This window comes from Pseudoliparis swirei, chromosome 13 (assembly GCF_029220125.1).
Source record: "Pseudoliparis swirei isolate HS2019 ecotype Mariana Trench chromosome 13, NWPU_hadal_v1, whole genome shotgun sequence".
Classification (NCBI taxonomy): domain Eukaryota; kingdom Metazoa; phylum Chordata; class Actinopteri; order Perciformes; family Liparidae; genus Pseudoliparis; species Pseudoliparis swirei.
Window position 1 is genome coordinate 3,298,774 of NC_079400.1, and position 19,249 is coordinate 3,318,022.

Consider the following 19,249-nt stretch of genomic DNA (forward strand, 5'->3'; position numbering starts at 1 on the left):
TCCACCATCCATCAGGCAGATGGAGGTAGAGAGGGGGAGTGGGCGGTAAATAACATCTATTTAACAATTCACTGCCAAATATATACCCTCCAGTTCCCCCTCGGGTTAACACCGTCAGCTCCGTCAGCGCTGTTGCTGTAATTTGTGCAACATTAGCTGCAAGCAGCCGCTACTGCCACTGCTCGACTCAGAGGACCTCAGCGCTCATGGAGGCCTGGCCCGGTGCTCCAATGCAATTGCTCCAAATCTCATATCGAGCTTGTTTAAAGTGCCTTCATACAGCAACAGTTTGCACATGGCAAACAAAAGTTCAACAGAAATCCAATATTCTTCTTGGCATTACAATCGTGTAACTCTGTGGCTGTATGCGTCTTCGAGGCGCTGGGTATCGGTCTCCATGTGTTTTGAGTTTTTACAGGAAGAGAACAACAGGAGAGGATCCCGCGTGACGCCGTCTCCTCGGATTCTCTCTGCACCTCTCAGACTGAAAGGATGACTAATGACGGACAGAACCGCTTCTATTCCAGAAGGTAGCGAGACGCTGTATAATCTCTGCAATGTGGCGGCCACGGCTGCCAAAAGCTCCCGTCAGATGTTTGTAGAAACACTCTTGCTTGGAAACTGGATAATCGCCCCAGCAACGTCCCGGCGGGTCTCCTCTTCGTCCCACTCGGTTTCTCTTCCTCCATCCCTCTCGAACTTTCTCACTCTGTCTTGCTCGTTTACTTTCTCTCGAGCCATTTCCATGGCTCTAACTTCAATGTCGATGCCAACTGTGCTCAGTCCATTCACACACACACACACTCACACACACACACACGCACACACACACACACACAGAAGGCTCAGTCATTCAGTCTGTCAGTAATATGGGGAGCAGGAATAACAGAGAATAAATATGTTTTCCCTGAACAAAGAGCCTGTGTGTGTGTGTGTTGGTCTATTAACATATTTCTTGAACAAATTATTAATCCTCCAAGCATAACAGGCATAACATTTCAACCCAAACGGAGAAAAGCAACAGCCAAGAACACTTTTTCAATCAAGTCCGAAATACTCTTGCGCCACTGCAGCTGTGAGATTTGCACTTTTTCTTGTGGCAGAAAAAGGAAAAAGCACACCACCTTTTAACCCAATGCTTTATCATCTGTGGCATATCTACATCACTGTACGGCAATTAAAGAATAAGCACATTATAGCTTGAGGCGTAACGTCAGTGCTGTAAGGTCATGAACTCCATAAAGTTTGAATACCTCCCCCTGCAACAAACTCTTACGAAGGCACCTTGGGTTCGGATGATTCTGGAAAACATGTTTATAAATCACTTTTGCCTCAGTGCGTATCTCTTTTAACAGGAGTGTGTCACCAGCTAGAGCCTCAGCGTGAAAGACACACCATCAAAGACCTGAGGAGAAGTTCAGTGCATTGCCATTGCCCCTGTTGAGACTCCGCCCACTGTTGAGGCTCCGCCCACTCCTCCTCTCTACCTCCATCTGCCTGATGGACCGTGGAGGTCTGGATCGTGGAATATGCCGACTACCAACTATTCACACACTCTGTCATATTCATTGTGTTGTTACTGTGTTTTAATGTGTGTGTAATGATTCCTTCTGGTCACATGACATCTATGACACCTGTCCATCCTGGAGAGGGATCCTCCTCTGTTCTCTCAAGGGTTCTTCACTTTTTTTCCCCGAAAGGGTCAAAGGTCAGGGATGTCTATGTGTACAGATTGTAAAGCACTCTGAGGCAAATTTGTAATTTGTGAAAATGGGCTATGCAAATAAACTGAATTGAAATTGAATTGAATTGAATTGAATTAAAATGTAATTTAATTGCCGTCTTGAATCCACATTTGAGTCCTTGAGGTGTGGAATGCTTCGATAACGCCCGTGACAACTTCAGTCTTATGAAGTCGGTGTGGCCGTTCTCTTACCTGCCGCAGCTTAACTCCAATAAAACGGAGCATTTCCCTGCAAACGCCGAATTCTTCTTTTGACGCTCGCATCACGACCGGCCGCACGTTCTCCTCGCCGGGTCGCCGGGCCCTCTGACCGACGACCACCTCCCAGACGTCCTCCGAGATGCTTCCCGACGGCAGCGCCTTGACGATCGCTCTCGTTCCGGTGCACACCGACTTGGTCATCTTACGGAGAGAAGAGGAAAAGGGGTTGAGCGTGTCTTGCGGTTTTGTTTAGCGGACGATAAACGATGAGCGAACCGACCATTATGAATAACAAACACGTTCGAGATGTCAGAAGAGACATCTTGCATGCAAATACCTTTCGATTGTTCTTGAAGAAGCGTCTGACCAGGACAGTGGAACGCTCTTTACGGTTCCTAATGAAGTCGGCGTTTTCCAAGAGGCCCTCTCCATCCCCTTCATCGCTGCTGCTGCTGCTGCTGCCCCCCCCGCTGCAGTGCCTGGTCACTCTGGAGGATGACCGCTCATCGCTCTTCGGAGTTGACCTCGTGGTTTCGAAAGATGCTCTTCTTGCAAATAGTTTTTCCAGGGAGCATTTCTTCACCCTGGGCCTTCGGTTGATCCTCTCTAAACTCGAGTAGCCATCCTTGAGACGGTGCTGGTGAATGTGCCGGCGGTGTTTGGGAAGAGGGGATCCGGAGGGAGACGAGGCCCGAGAGCTCGGCTCACTGGATGGACGGCACCCAGCTAAGAGGCAGGGTGGCGTCTAGAAGCAGAAAACACGGCTCATTAATATCGTCTGATGGCTTAGCGGAGCCCTGAATGGGTTATCTACTGGCTTTAAACGCATTTAATTTGCTCCCCACTGACATCAGGACAGCAGAAAGTCTCTACATCATCCGCCGGAAATTTAAAAAAACACATCTTTTCCGACTATATCTGGATTAAAACACAGATTAGCACTTCAGTGGCACTTAAATGGCTCTTATTATGGTACTACTCATGTTATTACTCTTACTTATGGTACTTTTGTAGTTTGACTTTCTTGAAGAAATGTTACTTTCTGTATTCTTGTTGTTCTTAGTTTGCACTCTTGGTCGAATGCACTTATTGTAAGTCGCTTCGGATAAAAGCGTCTGCTAAATGACATGTAATGTAATAATGTAAAGCTATACAAATTGCATCATCATGGGCGAGCAGCGTCCTTCTGTGTTACCTTGTGGAAAGCCAGCATTGACACAGGGAGGCTGCTGCGTCGGACGTGCCTCCTGTTGGCCTTCGAGGGACTGGGGGTGGGGCTTGATCTGTCGGGACCCATGTTAAGGCTCGACAGGGTGCAGGAGCATTGGACGCTGCCATTTCTGTTTGCATCCACGACCTCTTCAAGGGTGTCCAGCTGGCACTGAGATGCCTTTGAACTTGTCCCAGGTATCGAAGTCAGAGTATTGGTTATTCCTTCAATTTCCTTGCCAGTCGACAGCTCTGGATAATGTTTTTCTTCGGTACTCGAGAGCTTCGAGTCGAAATCCAAACACTCGTATTCCTCGTCCAAAATGTTCCCTTTCCCACGGTCACATGACAGCTTCCTATAAAAGACAAGAGAAGGGCTGCTCCGCTGTTTCGACTGCCACGATTGGTCGGAGTGTCGCCATACCTCCTGGCTGTCGTTCGCGTGTCTGGCTTCTCTGGATGGAGGCGGAGCACGGCGAGCCGGGACGACAGCCCCGACCTGAGACACATTTTCTTCAGTAGCCATTGCGTCTTCCCGGAGTCTCCTGCGTTCGCCTTCGTTCAGCCGCAGCTCTGAAGAAGAGGCAACACTTTGCTGTTGATGCCAGTTCAGCAGGAGAACTCTAACCGCAGTTAGGAGAACTTCAGATTTGTCTGAAGCCGTTTTAATCGTCTCAAATGGGTGGCGCTAGCACCGATCTGTGATGCAAACATCCGTCAAATACATTTCTCTAAATCTCTTAATTCCTAACATTTGAGAAGCGACGTCTTCCATCTCAATGAGTGACTCTATAGGCGGGCAAAAGGAAATTAAATTTGCAAAGGAAATGCAATTTGCAGACTTCGAAACCCATAGATTATGTAACATGACCGCATTGTCATGGTCTAGATTGCTAATCAGGGTTTTTCCTGGGTCAAAATGGGTCTTCGTTTTTTTTTTTGGGAGCACTGGTCTGTGTTGCCATGTCACCGTAATTAGCAGACATCTATGTATTATTATTTATTTTTTTTACATAAATAATGGAGGCTATGCTTGAGGAAATCATTTTGCTTCCACTTTAGATTAAAATAGATTAGTATAGTAGAATAGTATTGGTGCACGTCGGGCTGTTGAGTGATCAGCAGCTGGCCGCTCTGTCCATTCGCGCACCTCACAGTTGCGTATTGATCAGACAAGAAGACACGCTTATCAACTCGATTACTCTTGATCAAAACAGAACGAGGGTGCGGCTGTAGCCTACTTGAAACATACTATTGAGAACATATTCGCTGACATGCACGTGATGAACACAGTTTTTTTTTTTTTTTTTTTCTCCATCGCAGACTTTTTTTTTGCCTTAGGCGCTCGGGATTTGTCATAGGCGTTCGGGAAAACGGCTTAGGCGCACGCCCACATTTTCTCTATGCAGGAAAAACCCTGTTAATGATAGCAAGTTTTCCCTGAACTGAGCTAAGGAGGATTTAAGCACATTTCTCTTTTGTAGCTTCACAATTTGATTGATTGACTTACTATCACCATCACCAGTGTCAAACCTTCTGTATTTTAGTTCAGTTCAAAATACTCACTTGGATGATGAGAGCGATCCACTTCAGGTCATGCTACACGACAGTCCGGGTCCTGCCACCAGGGTCAGAGGCCAGCGGTCGGGCAACACCGACTTCAGCTTCCGGTGACCTCTCGAGTGGCTAAGACAACATGTCCATACAGAGTGTGCTCTGTGTTGTGTTGTAGAAACAGAAGCTTGTGCAGCTGTACAAACCGCCAGATAGAGAAGCCGCCGCGGCGACCCTGGAGGAAAGAGGAATTTCCTTGATAGTACGATTCACGGTCACAGCTTACAAGGCGCGTGTGCCTGTGTGCGCCGACTCTGATTGGTCCTGACATGCATCTGGGGCATCGCTATCCGCTTCCAGGCCCTGAGAGAAACAACAAGAGGGGAAAACAGAGAGAACACAGACACCAGTCATTATCTTTTTACTTGTTTTTTAACAACTCATTTCCACAATGTCCAAGCATATTCAGAAAGCATTGTTTAACAGAGCTAGAAAGTTTAGGAATTCAAATTTAAAAAGAGATATGGGAGGAAAAAAAAACTGAAGCACACATGAGAAACACATTTGACCAACTTTCCAAAATTCAAGATGTCTGTCAGGTCCTTGTGTGCCCTCTTCATTCATCACATCAGCTTTCTTATCTATAACTATTCAACTAAATCAACGCAGAGTGTGAGCCATTGTGACTGACGCAACTGAAATAACAAACACTGAGTTTAAGTGGGAAGGGAATCACGCGGGAAGGAACACTCATTTTACACGCTTAACAAGTCTAATCTTCTGGGGCAATAAGAATAAAACTATTTACAGTACTATTATCTCCATTTCCCGAGATGATGTATGAGAAACAGGACATGTTATGGGGTTGTTAGAATTCTGCAGAGACCCCGCCTCTGCCTGTATTTTCCCTTCTCTCCTTATTCCTCCTCTCAGCATCAGACAAGAGCCCATGGGGATATAACTCTCAGTCGATAAGCAGGTAGTGCAGCCCGCTCTCATTCTGAAACAAGCAGTTTAAATCAATCAATTTATTCTTCCTATTCCTGGCTATGTTCTCACTAACTCCCTTTTCCTAAAAATGGGATAACCTCTTTAGACATCCCACAGTAATCCAACATGATCATGAACTTACAGGTTCTAGATAATAGAGAGATATTTAAATTACAGTTTCAGTGACAGCTGTAAAATGTGATGTCACTGTAAAATAACCAGAGTATAGGATAGCTTCGGGGTTAAAGTGCTCACCATAAACCTAAACGTCCGAGAGGTGCACCTCAACTGGAAGCTTTGTTGCATGTCATTCCACATCTCTCTCTCCGCCTTTGTTTTCTGTCATCTCTCTAATATCTACTATCAATAAAATGCACGCCAGAAATACTTGGAAAAGATAACCTTTGACTACAATATGAAACGAGAAAACGAAATTCCAGTTGTAAACAAAATGTTCTGGATTCCAGAAATTGTGATTCATTTCACCGTTATTAGTTGTGCATGTCACAACTTTGGCGTTCTTATTTTTGATATTGTCCCGTAGTCCTAAAATGCAAATCTCTTGTGTTTTAAGCTTGCACACTGGAAGGTTAATGCATCAGAGCGGGGCAGAGACTGGTTATGCACCCTGTTGGCATGAAATCCATTCATAACACACACTCACCCGCAACATGCACGCATGCTAATCGTGTGGTCTGGGTATCGTCAATGGTGGCCAGGGGTGTATAAATCCAAAAAGACTAGAACCCGAAACCTCGTAATTAGAGCGACCACAGCCCTTAATTCCCTTCCCAAATGCGTGGGCCAGAGTAGGAATGTTGGACCGACCCAAAGAGGGAGGACCAGCTTCACTTTCAGTGCATGTGTGTGTGGGTGAGGAGGAACAATACAAATAGGGAGGGAAGAGTTCAACTCATTGATCCTTTGGTAAATCAAGTAGCAAAGACGTCATTTGCCAGAACTCACAAAGAGGAGAGTTGTCTGAGGAGATCAGAGCCCTGGACAGAAGGAGAATGGGAACGGTAGTAAAAGAACCAACAATACTAAACAAGCTGAACTCCACTGGAGGACTCCACTTTGGAAAGGACAACATTAAAAAAAGCTCAAACGGATATATTGACCAGGCACAATGTTCTTTGGACAGACGACGCAAAACTGGAGCTTTATTTGGCAAATTGCGGCGCTATTTTTCGCAGACGTTAACATTTCAAAGAAAAGAACACCGTTCCGACAGTGAGACTCGGAGGAGGCTTGGTTATGTGTTGGCACCGGGTGCCTTGAATCCGTGTAGGGCACCATGAAATCTCAAAACAGTCTGCCTCGTGACAGAAGGGCCCGTCTCAGGCGCAAGTTATGGGTCCTGCAAACAGATAACACGAGCCCAAACACACAGCGGAAGGAACATAAAAATGGAGAAGAAGAAAACTATTTCAGTCCTGATCTGAATCCTATCAAGCATCTATGGTAAGAGCTGAAATATGAAGTCTTGAGAAGGCACCCGTCAAAACTTACTTTTGTCAGTTTCAAGTTATTTCAGGGGAAGGTGTGAGAGGGGAACCAACACATTGGAGCACGTCTGAATATCAAGGGGTCTGTGTCGGATGTCTGCGACCTCTTTTCAAGGCTCTGTGCTACATTCACACAGAACTCAGACAAGAGCTTCATTCAGGAGCTCACAGTGACAGCTAACCTTCTGAGGACTTCCTATACCTTGCTGCTAAGATGTAGCCTTTCCAAGACAATGATTTGATATGAAAAAGTACTTGTTTTTCTTCGATAATGTGACGTTTTAAAGCCGCCACTGCTAGACGTATGCTAATTCTGTTAACAGATCCCATTGTTCACAGATCTATAATGGCATTTTGAGTCAACTGAATCCGTCACGACACTGAAGACAGGTTTTTACAAACAAAAGGGGCCTGAACTGATCACGAGGTATCAATAATATTTGACAGAGTTGGCCACATCTGCAAAGAGCAATATCGGCAAAGAGCCTGCCAAGATTTAGAATTTCCAAGAAGCCAATAAATGTTGAGTAAAAATAAGATTTGAGTAGGCAAGAGAGGTTTTATTCAAAATGGGCTTTAATAAATCAACTAAATAAATTTAAATGACCTCATTGTGCATGAAAAACATGCAAAGCTACCTGATAGAGAGCAGGTTGCTAATTATTTTTACCAGAATCTGCCTTCCAATTGAAAATTCTTAATTAATAAACCCATCACAATGTGCACAATTAGGCTGGGGGGAAACTGTCCAAACAGGATTTGAGGACTTGTATTTAACAGATTTGTGAGATTTGCAGATTTGCCTTATACCTACTTATAATAACTGTCTTACATCAACATAAAAAAATATTTCTTTATATTAATAAATTGTATATTAAATGAAATAGAATCAAGACTAAAACATAACCCAAACATCAAAAGACAAACATGCAGCAGTGTTATTCGCCCAAATAATGTCGCTAACCAAGGTTAGTATTGGATTTCAAAGCATCAGTTGCCCAACATGAGCTCTGACTGAAACTGAAACATGTGGGAGCAGCCGATTAAAAGGAGCTACTGTAAGACTTTTTAATGACTGGTATGATTAAGGAGGTTTCTCACAACGCCTCAGACAAAACAGGAACATTTTAACCTCCGTTTTCTGAACGACTGAGGGAGAAATCTGCACCACGGCTGAGCTTAACGAAATCGAGGAGGTTTTCAGAATTATGTCATTTTATTTAGCACTCTGAGCTTCATTCGGGGTAAGTGCCCATCCTGATCCTTCACAGGGAGAATATCACCTGCATGTGTCACGGTCTAACAGGACAAAAAGATTCGGAAAAAGTTGGCAAAGAATGTGTTGACATGAAGATATGAAACACTAACCTTTTGGCTATGAAACATACATTGATTTGAATCACTGGCGAATCACACTCTTATATTTAAAGTAAGACTATACAAATAATACAATAATGATATATATTTGTGTGTACCTGTGAATCAATGCATATTTTCCCAATTGCCTATAGAGAGAGAGTCGGAAAGACAAACTAGAATGGGCACTCGGTAGAGCGCATTCCTTCGCATATCACAAGATTGAGCATTGAATTATGAACATTTTGGCATTAGTTGCATGCCAATTGGATATAAATTGACAGCGCTATGGTAAAAAGAAGATGTTGACCTTTTCATGACCTTGACCCGATTGATCCCAAAATCTAATCAAATGGTCCCCGGATAATAAACAATCATCCCACCAAATTTCATGCGAGTCAAGAAGTTTGACCTTTTCATGGCCTTGACCTTGACCTTTGACCCGATCGATACCAAAATCTAATCAAATGGTCCCCTGATAATAACCAATCATCCCACCAAATTGCATGTGATTCAAGAAGATTTTGACCTTTTCATGACCTTGACCTTTGACCCGATCGATCCCAAAATCTAATCAAATGGTCCCCGGATAATAACCAATCATCCCACCAAATGTCATGCGATTCGGTTAAATACTTTTTGAGTTATGAGAGTAACACGCAATGCGAAGGTAATAACAATATACTACCAATCGGAGGAAAAAATTAGAAACGAAAGTACAGTCAAACGAAATGTGCAGACAAGATGCCATTAAAAACATGGCAAACGACGATGTTCTAGTCGGGAACCATCTGTGTCCATCATCTACTGCTTCGGCTCATGTTGTGGCTGCACAGATGTTCGCTGTCAAATTAAGGCCGATGTCACTTGAGGACACAAACTGACACGCTTCACATGTGGCATGAACCTCTCCAAGTATGGATCAGCAGGGTGAGACGAGCGTCGCCAGGCGCGCTGTACCTTTAAATCCTGAAGCCGTGTGGGCCAGTCGACAGCTGTGCTCGCCATCAAGCTAATTTAGCATTTCCAAGCTTGAAGTGGAAGCATGTGGACTTAAAGTAAGGTTGAGATCGATATGAGATGCGCGACAGCTGTTCATTTAGAAATCATGAACATAATTTTATCTTATTTGAATAAATTACAGAAATAGCTAATTAAATGGAAATAATGAACAATACAGACAGACGCGTCATAAAAACACCTGCGATGTGATTATTTCAAAAAGATGAAATTGAGAAAATACACACTAAAGAGTCATTACAAATAGATAATTAGATTTCTGCAGTTTGTAAACCTAAAAAACATGAACGCATGCTAAACACGGTTCAAAGTATCTCTTGTTATCAGCTGAACTGTGACCCCGGCCGGGGGGGAAAACAACTCTCTGGCCAAATTGCAGACAGACGCACAGAAAAGCAGACACACACACTCACACACACACACACACACACACAGGAAACCAGGTCACACTGAGTGACAAGTGCACTGACCAAGAAAACCCTCGATTCACTTCTACTTCACATTGTATACAATACTGTCCAGCACATGGCACCCATTTTACCAAGCTTCTCTTCCTTCAGAATAATGTATGTGGTATAGAAAATCAAAATACTATCATTATGTATACATACATACAGACATGCATATGTTTAATTGGGTCCCTATAATTTACAAATTGGCAATACTTACATTAATGTAGGCAACACGCCTTGTAAAAAGTCTATTTAGATCTAATGCTCCAGGTTTATTCCTGCTCACTGGGTGAGAGGAGTGAGAGAGGTCGGGTCGCGGGGGCAGCGGACCCAGCAGGCCGACCCGGACCGCCACATGTTCCAGCCCGTTCTGGGGGATCCCGAGGCGTTCCCAGGCCAGCCGGGAGATGTGATCCATCCAGCGTGTCCCGGGTCTTCCCCGGGGTCTCCTCCCAGTTGGACGAGCCTGGAAAACCTCTAACGTCCAGGAGGCGTCCAGGAGGCGTCCGGATCAGATGCCCGAACCACCTCAGCTGACTCCTTTCGATGCGAAGGAGTAGCGGCTCGACTCCAAGCTCCTCACCCCGTCTCTAAGGCTCCTACAGAGGAAACTCATCTCCTCACCCCGTCTCTAAGGCTCCTACAGAGGAAACTCATCTCCTCACCCCATCTCTAAGGCTCCTACAGAGGAAACTCATCTCCTCACTCCGTCTCTAAGGCTCCTACAGAGGAAACTCATCTCCTCACCCCATCTCTAAGGCTCCTACAGAGGAAACTCATCTCCTCACCCCATCTCTAAGGCTGAGCCCGGCCGCCCTACGGAGGAAACTCATTTTGGCCGCTTGTAAATATACACTTTTATTAATCCCCAAGGGGAAATTAGTTCTCTGCATTTAACCCATCCTTAGTTATTAAGGAGCAGTGGGCTGCAGTGATGCGCCCGGGAAGCAACTGGGGGTTCAGTGCCTTGCTCAAGGACACTTCGACTTGCAACTAATGGGGAGAGCGGGGATCGAACCCACAACCTTGCGGTTGCAGGATGACCCTCTTACCCCACTGAGCTACAGCCGCCCCAATTCGCAACCTCGTTCTTTCGGTCACTACCCAAAGTTCGAGGATTGGAACGTCGACCCACCAGTAAACGGAGAGCTTTGCCTTTCGGCTCGGCTCTCTCTTCACAAGACGGACCGGTGCAGCGCCTGTTTGACTGCTGCAGCCGCACCGATCCGCCTGTCCATCTCCCGCTCCATCTTACCCTCACACTTCAGAAAATGTTATTAATTCAACCACTTAGTGAAATTGTAAATGTCAACAGAGTACGAGTATCCTGACATTTGTCTCACGAGTAGTCGATCAGAATGAGGAACAATTAGTTTGTGTCTCGGGATCACAGACGTTTCTGAACCCCCGAAGTCCTAAATCATTGTGTGTCCCCTCCACAGGAGACCTTCATGCTCACATAGAAGCCTTTCTCTAACGTTCAGTCACGAGGGATTATTTCACAACGCATCCAAATGATGACTCATGGCCCGGTACTGGAAGCAGCCCTGTGAATTACAGGTAATAACATGCATGCTTCATATTGAATAGTAAGTTTACTTTGACTACTACACAGTCAGTGAATCGGACAAGTGAGAGAGAGAGAGAGAGAGAGAGAGAGTAAATTATCTACGTGATGTAAAAGTGTTAAATGAGAGCTGTTTTTAAGCTGAGCTGAAATGCGATTTATCCTCTTAACCCTCCTGTTACCTTCAAATATACTAACATCTTTTACCCTTTTTGACCCCAGCAATTAAAACCTCCAGAAAATGATTAGAATTAATATTGTTTCCCAAGTTTAAGTGTCAGGTACTTTATGTAGTTTTGTATACCTAAAAAGCCCTTTAAATAAATAAAAATGTTGATATTTCTTATATGTTTTACACAGTGAAAAACAGCCTGGGGTCAAATTGACCGATGCGTACAGGTTGTGTTCAGGACATTGAAAACATATCATCATGTGAATTTTATGTTTTCCCAGTTGTCCCCAATAAATTAGGAAAAGTCATGAAATATGAAGCAAAAAACATGATGTCAATACATTTTTTTTAGAGACATTAAACATTGAATGGGGTCAAATTGACCCCAAAGCTAATAGGAGGGTTAAGACTCCAACATATACTCCACTAATTACTTCACGCTAGGATTCAGCCTTGGATCTTTAGCATTCCAGCAGCATAATAAGCAGGTCAGGGAGAGAAGGAATCCCCTTTGCTCTTGTGCATTAAAAAAAGGCATGCCATGCGAGAACAATAGAGCGGCGCTCCGACTGGTGTCACCCGACTGTAAAGAAGCAGCCAGTCACGCAGGGAAAACACACATTTCACTTCGATTATCACGATTGCTTTGAGATGCCAAAAAAGGAGACCACTGACAGTCAAGAGAGTGTCAGAACTGAAGTCATTTTAATGCCATTTATAATCTAAGAAATAAGTGAGAAAAGTAGCAAGAAGAAGGGGGAAAAAGAAACGGCTTACATCGTACGTGTGAGGGAATGTAACACACACATTGCTATCAGTCCTAAACTTGTCAGAACTACTGGATCGGCTTCTAGAAAAGTGATATATCTATTTACCGATAACATATTTTTGAAAACTTAACTGCTCAACAAAACATACAAATCAACATGTCATGTGAAAACAACAATAACTGGTAAAGAAAAACCTTCAGGCTCTCCAATAGGCATCTCGGCCACAGCGACTAAAGGCACTGAATATACTGAAGAGGAATTTAAATGAGGCTGCACAAAGTAAGGATATTCAGTGTGGTGGAAAGCATGCACTCCCCGCCCCCCCTCCCTCTCTCTCTCTTTAACACAGGGGGTCAGAGAAGAAAAGACACATCACATGACTACAATAGAATCACACGTTTATTTTCCAACTGCGACCAGTTGGAAAATAAACGGACAAATGTTACCGTGCGGTGTGCGAAGACCCCGATAAAAAAGGGGAGAGATCAGCCGGTGAGAAGGAAAGATCTCGTGCTTTAGAAAACGAGGAGGAAATCCACTAACTCATGTGAATCGTTCTAATTGCAACGCAGCGAATGAAAGTGACATCTTAATGTCTGTGTGTGTGTGTGTGGGGGGGGGGGGGGGTTGCTCTGGCTTGGGTTTCTAATCAAGCATCAACACCGCGAACACCAGCTATTACATTCAAAAGAATCTCAATCGACTTCTAATTATTTAAAATGACCATCTCTCTAAAAGTGCGTCACTTCTGCGTCGCCCTTTGAATGCCGACCCAATGGAAGTTTGATCGAATCCGAGTGCTCTAAATAGCCCGGTGGATCGAAACCCGGCCGGCTCTGGGCGGATAATCACAGCTCAAGTGTGTGAGAAGTGAGAACTAATGGAAAACCGCTCTGGTCAGCAAATTCCAGTAAAGAAAACTGAATCGAATCTGCACTTCATCCAAATCCATACACAGGATGACATCAAGTTAATATAAGAATATGTGTTACCCCTTCAGTTGGGAATATTATTAAATGTTTGGGTCAGGACCCAGAATGAGACCACAAACCAAGAGTGCTGGTTATGTTTATAGTCACGGTCACATATCTGGACTAAACACGGCGAGGTTTCTTCAGCCCTTTTCACGGAAGCACTGCAACCCTGAACTTATCTCGGCATTACCCGGAGGAGCGGTATGCGAGAACGCAAATGTCCAAATCAGTTAGACCGGGTATTAAACAGACGTTTTACCCCGCCGGCTCCATCCAAAGTCCAAGCAGAGTCCTCTGGGAGAAGAGAGCGCTCATTGTTCGGAGAATTCACAGCGAGCGAGTTGATGATGTTTGAAGAAGAGGGGCGAATGTCGTAACCGGATGGACGTCGAGACTCGGCGCTCCCGTCGGCGTATGAGCCGACGGGGAAATTGTCGGACGAATTCAAGGACGTTGCCGTCGACGACTGAATTGTGAGCCGGCGAGGTGACCGTGGTGTTCTTGCGTCATGGCCTAGCTCTACCAAATGAGGGTGGAAGAAAATATTGATCCACGTGTTTCGCAATATAATGTTTGGTGAATCGTGATGCTGCATCAATTCTGGAAAACACAGCATCGATGTCTCATTGATAATTCCCATGCAATGAATCGTGGCAGACAGTGGCTCAGATTGCATCAACAAGTAGTGTTTATGTTTATGTTTATTAAGGATGCCCATTAGTCTACACCGTAGTGGAGACTATTCTTCCTGGGGTCCAGGCAAAAAACATTACAATACTAGAACAGGCACTCGGTAGAGCGCATACCTTCGCATATCACAAGATTGGGCATTGAATTATGAACATTTTGGCATTAGTTGCATGCCAATTGGATACAAATTGACCGCGCTATGGTAAAAAGAAGATTTTGACCTTTCCATGACCTTGACATTGACCTTTGACCCGATTGGTCCCAAAATCTAATCAAATGGTCCCCGGATAATAACCAACCACCCCACCAAATTTCATGCGATTCGGTTTAAAACTTTTTTGTTATGCGAATAACACGCATACAAATAAATAAATTAATAAATAAATACACTGCGATCAAAACATAACCTTCCGCATTTTCAATGCGAAGGTAATAATACAAATACATAAAATGCAGTATGATCAATTATCACAAAAACACTTAGAAAACAACATTTACATTAAAAGTAAAAACATTTTTTTAAATACCTAAATACCTTAAATACCTAAAATAATAACCTAAACTACTATAATTTCCTTTCTGATTATTGCTGCCTTAAGTTTCCTTTTGAAATCACATGTATTTCTTGTAGTGTGAGGATGTTAACCTGATAGAGAATAAAGGAACATGCAGATCCCACTGTCATGACTACTCAGATGTTATGCACATGTGAGTGTGCTCTTCACACTGCACTGACTTCTTCTTTTATTTAAACCAGAATATTTGCTTCACACCTTGCTTACAGAAATACAATATATTGAATTGCAACCCTTCTATCGTGATATCTGTCGCATTGCAAGTGCACAGCTCTACGGACGCAGCTGACAGAGCGACTCCTGTCGAGTGCTTCGTGTGTGAAAGAGAAGCTCAACACAACATCCAGACTTGATTCTCCAGACATTATTTGCAGATCAAATGATAAATCAGCTGCAGATTAATGTTTGAGCAGCTCCGTTTCGGCCTCCTGGATTGCTTTTTTTTTTCCTCATAAAAAGGAAAGATATTTGATTCATCTGAAGAGACGCCCTAAAAACCTTAAACACTGTGATGTGTCATGGATTCAGAAAAAGACGAGGGCAAATCTTACTGATAGAATCAAAACCAGTCACCGGGAGAGCTCAGAACTACTCAAACAAATGCGCCACGGATTAAAGAAAAAGAAAAAGATATACCCATCTTCCCATTGGCGGCTTCTATCGCCTTGGAGACAATACCGATGGCGCCGGAATCAAACAGACTGCGACAGGAACTAAAAAGGTGTCGGCTGCAGGTCACCTTTCATTCCCAACACCGCCTCCCGCTCGGTAACCGGAGAACATATGGCTTTGATTAGAGGGCGGGGCCGAGGGAGACGCCAGGAGAAAGTGCACAGAAACAGAGAGGGGGCGGGGCCTCGGCGTGTGTGAGAGCATCTCTTCATGCGTGTCGTATAGTTTAACAACAGGGCGACTGTGCCGACTCGGTGGATGAGTGTGTGAGCGGTATAGTTTGCGTGTGTGTGTGTGTGCGCTCTGTAACAAAGGGGAACTAGAACGGGCACTCGGTAGAGCGCATACCTTCGCACATCACAAGATTGGGCATTGAATTATGAACATGTTGGCATTAGTTGCATGCCAATTGGATAGAAATTGACCGCGCTATGGTAAAAAGACGATTTTTACCTATCCATGACCTTGACCTTGACCTTTGACCCGATTGATCCCAAAATCTAATCAAATGGTCCCCGGATAATAACCAATCATCCCACCAAATTTCATGCGATTCAAGAAGATGTTGACCTTCTCATGACCTTGACCTTTGACCCGATTGATCCCAAAATCTAATCAAATGGTCCCCGGATAATAACCAATCATCCCACCAAATTTCATGCGATTCGGTTTAAAACTTTTTTTGTTATGCGAATAACACGCATACAAATAAATAAATAAATACACGGCGATCAAAACATTACCTTCCGCATTTTCAATGCGAAGGTAATAAAAAGATGACTCAAAAAGGGGGGGGGGGGACCGTTGAACTGAAGAATGAAATGATTGCCAGTGCTTTTCAGTGTGTGTGTGTGTGTGTGTGTGTGTGTGTATGTGGCTATAACTACAGAAAGAGCGTAGAGGCATCACCAAAGTGAGCCACGCCAGGAGAAGTGAGGATGAACCTTCTCCATATCACGCCGATGCCTGGTCTTTAGTTGAAGGTTTTTCTCATGAAACAAAACAAACATACTTATTGCTTTTCATTCAAATCCAATGAGCTGGTCCGTCACGTCTGCTCTGTGCAATCAGCTATTTATTATTTCAAGATGTCATTGGGTTTTAGGCGGTGGACTTAACATTATGGCAATCACAGAGCACAAGAACTGCAATCCAGATTTCATTCATCCAAGTTTTTCATTCTTTTTTTTAGCCACTTTGCTCATCAGTTCCCAGTTGCTTCCCGGAACCAAGTCAGAATAAGTTCCTCTGAGAGGCGAGTTCAAGCGAAGGGAAACACGTAGGCTGAAAGACGCTGCTGCATATCATCTGCTTTATATATCTAATTACATAAAGTAATTGCTTTGTTCAGTGTTTTTTTTCTTCCCTTCGCCTATAATTCAGACTTTAATTCAACTTTAGCGCGATGAATCCTGTTGGCAAATAGAGACGCAGCAATTGCAATATGCGAGGATTAGCACAATGCATATTGGTGAGGAAAAACATTAACATTACATTGTTATTAGTTCACATAAATCTCCATAGGGCGCCTTTAATTCATAAACACAGGGCATCAAAGTGCAGCAGCAGCTTGAGAAGCATGAAGCTAAATAAAATGCATTCCACAACTAGGGACAAAGGTCAACTATGACCACAATTACCACTCCTCCAACACCAGACGAGGCAATGGGTGATGTCATTAAGACAAAGAATGGAGCTGCTCCACAGCTGAATAAATGGGAAGTGATGATGCAATAATGCAGAGGATCGGATGTTTAACAGGTCCAACCAGTCTCCCATCCCTCTCTGCTCCAGGTGTCTCTCAGGACCGCAACACACCTTCTCGCAAACGGCTGCCAATAAACAATTTGTTAGGTTTTAACATTTATAAAAATGTCCAGTCTGCAAAATATACTGTGGATGTTGTCAACCACAGTATTATGATAATATATTCTGCGGAGCATGTTTGTAAACTATGTATTTTTGTTCGTTGGCTTCTCACTTTACATCGTACGGCCGTGTTATCCTTCTCGCGTGTGCCAAACTGTTGTGGACTGTATTTGAAAGTTGACCTTGTGTCTGTGAACCACTGACACAAGGTCAGACAAGGTCAACCTGTGAACCACAGACACAAGGCAAAAGTCCAGCCCTTCTGGTAATCGGAGCTGTATTTCCCTTTTGTTTCAATTAGCTAAATACCTAAGTGAGAGCAACTTTAGCAGCAACATCAAATTTGTTTTTTTAAGGGAATTATTTATAAAACAATTCTTGAGAGTTATAAATGTGATTAAAAACGTATTTATATGGAAGATGTATGTGGTAGTAATATATATAAATATATTTTGTTTATTTTGTTTGTTGTTTTTTTCTTTATTTAATTTAAATTTTCTGATTTATTTTGATTTCAATTTAGGATAGGAATTTATACCTTTTCAGAATTTCTCTTTTGTATATTATATAGAATAATATTGTATTGTATTTGATTTGATTGACTGAATAAAATACACACAAAAATACACAAATACAAATAAGAAGGTAAATGTCACAGTGTTCAAGGGATGTCTGTCTTTTCCTGAGTAAACAATAACCTGACCTGTCAAACTCAAATAACACCGTGCGCCACTGCACAAAAAACTGCGGAGTGAATGACAGTGAACGCATCACGGGCTATGAATACAAAACCATCACTTTTCACTTATTTCGGAGGAATATTTAATGTAAATAAACTCAAACAAACTCTGGTAGTGCTGCAGCCTCTGTGACGCTGCACTGCACCTCGAAGCCAGCTCAGAAAAAAGAGACAATGACAGAAACCAGTTGGAAGCCCATGGAGTAAGTTTCTGCTCAGAGAGGAGACTTCAGCCGACACAAGGCGAACAACCACATTCCACCTGCACTCCACAGACACGTGAAGACACAGACATTAAATTAGTTTTATATGCATATGTTCCTTCATACAAGTTTGGGAACCGCTGACACTGTGAGCGACTTGACAAACGTACAAAATCCCACTCGCGAGCATAAGCGCTCGTGCAAAAGGAGCACAAGAAAAAGTTGTATCGACGCGACGGACTTACCGACGAATGTTGTCACCTTTAGTTCGCACCCACCGGATAAAGTTCGCGCACCGACTCGTTTCACACACGTCCTGCTAGCTCTCCGTAGCCCGGCTCGCTCCGCAGCTCTCGCGCAGACACCGTTGATGCAGCAGCTCGCGCGCCGCGGTGGGAAAAACCGCTCTCTCGCTGCTGATGCGTTCAGGAACCCCTCGGAATACTGGGAAGCGAAATCTGAATCAGGACTGATGAAGTTCTTTTGGTTTCGTCAAATGGGCCCGGACAGCATTATCTTTGCAGACTGTAGCATCGTGGATATTTTGTTCAGGTATATTTTCATTTTGTACAGAGTCAAACTATAATTTTGACCCGATAGGCTTGGAGCCAATAACAATGAAAGGGTAATTGTGTGTAGTTGTGTGTCGTTTAAATTGTTGTTTTTTTGTCTATATTGTCGTGATGCATCCCACACAAAAACACACATAGTATTATCCAGCATAGGATCATTGTTTGGTTCCATACATCTTCCACGAATAATGTGTGAACTTGAAGGCAATGAGGTCACAGAGGGTATGACACATGTCACCTACTGACATAATATTGGTATGGAAGTCACAGGTACTGCAGTGTTTATTTGTACGTGTATATGCTAGATATGCTGTGTGTTTAATTGTGCCCTTGTCATGAGTGTTTTACAACGTGTTAAGCGTTTCGATAAAATATCCAACCGGGCACGAATGCAGCATCTTCTTCTTTCAGT

At 43.6% G+C, this 19,249-nt stretch overlaps 1 protein-coding gene across 5 annotated transcripts in view; it reads right to left on the reverse strand.

Moving 5' to 3' along the window:
- Window positions 1-18,664, reverse strand: part of plce1 (phospholipase C, epsilon 1) — a 138,660-nt gene extending 119,996 nt beyond the window's left edge. For 3 of the 5 annotated variants that reach the window (XM_056430627.1, XM_056430628.1, XM_056430625.1), the window contains exons 1-5: window positions 18,511-18,664; window positions 4,721-5,071; window positions 3,141-3,727; window positions 2,283-2,690; window positions 1,937-2,146 (exon numbers count right to left, since the gene is read on the reverse strand). In XM_056430627.1, coding sequence (XP_056286602.1) covers window positions 1,937-2,146; window positions 2,283-2,690; window positions 3,141-3,680 — 1,158 coding nt within the window. In that variant the 5' untranslated portion in view covers window positions 3,681-3,727; window positions 4,721-5,071; window positions 18,511-18,664. The remainder of the gene's footprint in view (window positions 1-1,936; window positions 2,147-2,282; window positions 2,691-3,140; window positions 3,728-4,720; window positions 5,072-18,510) is intronic. The other 2 variants (XM_056430629.1, XM_056430626.1) reach the window with 2 other exon arrangements.
- Window positions 18,665-19,249: the final 585 nt, after the last annotated feature.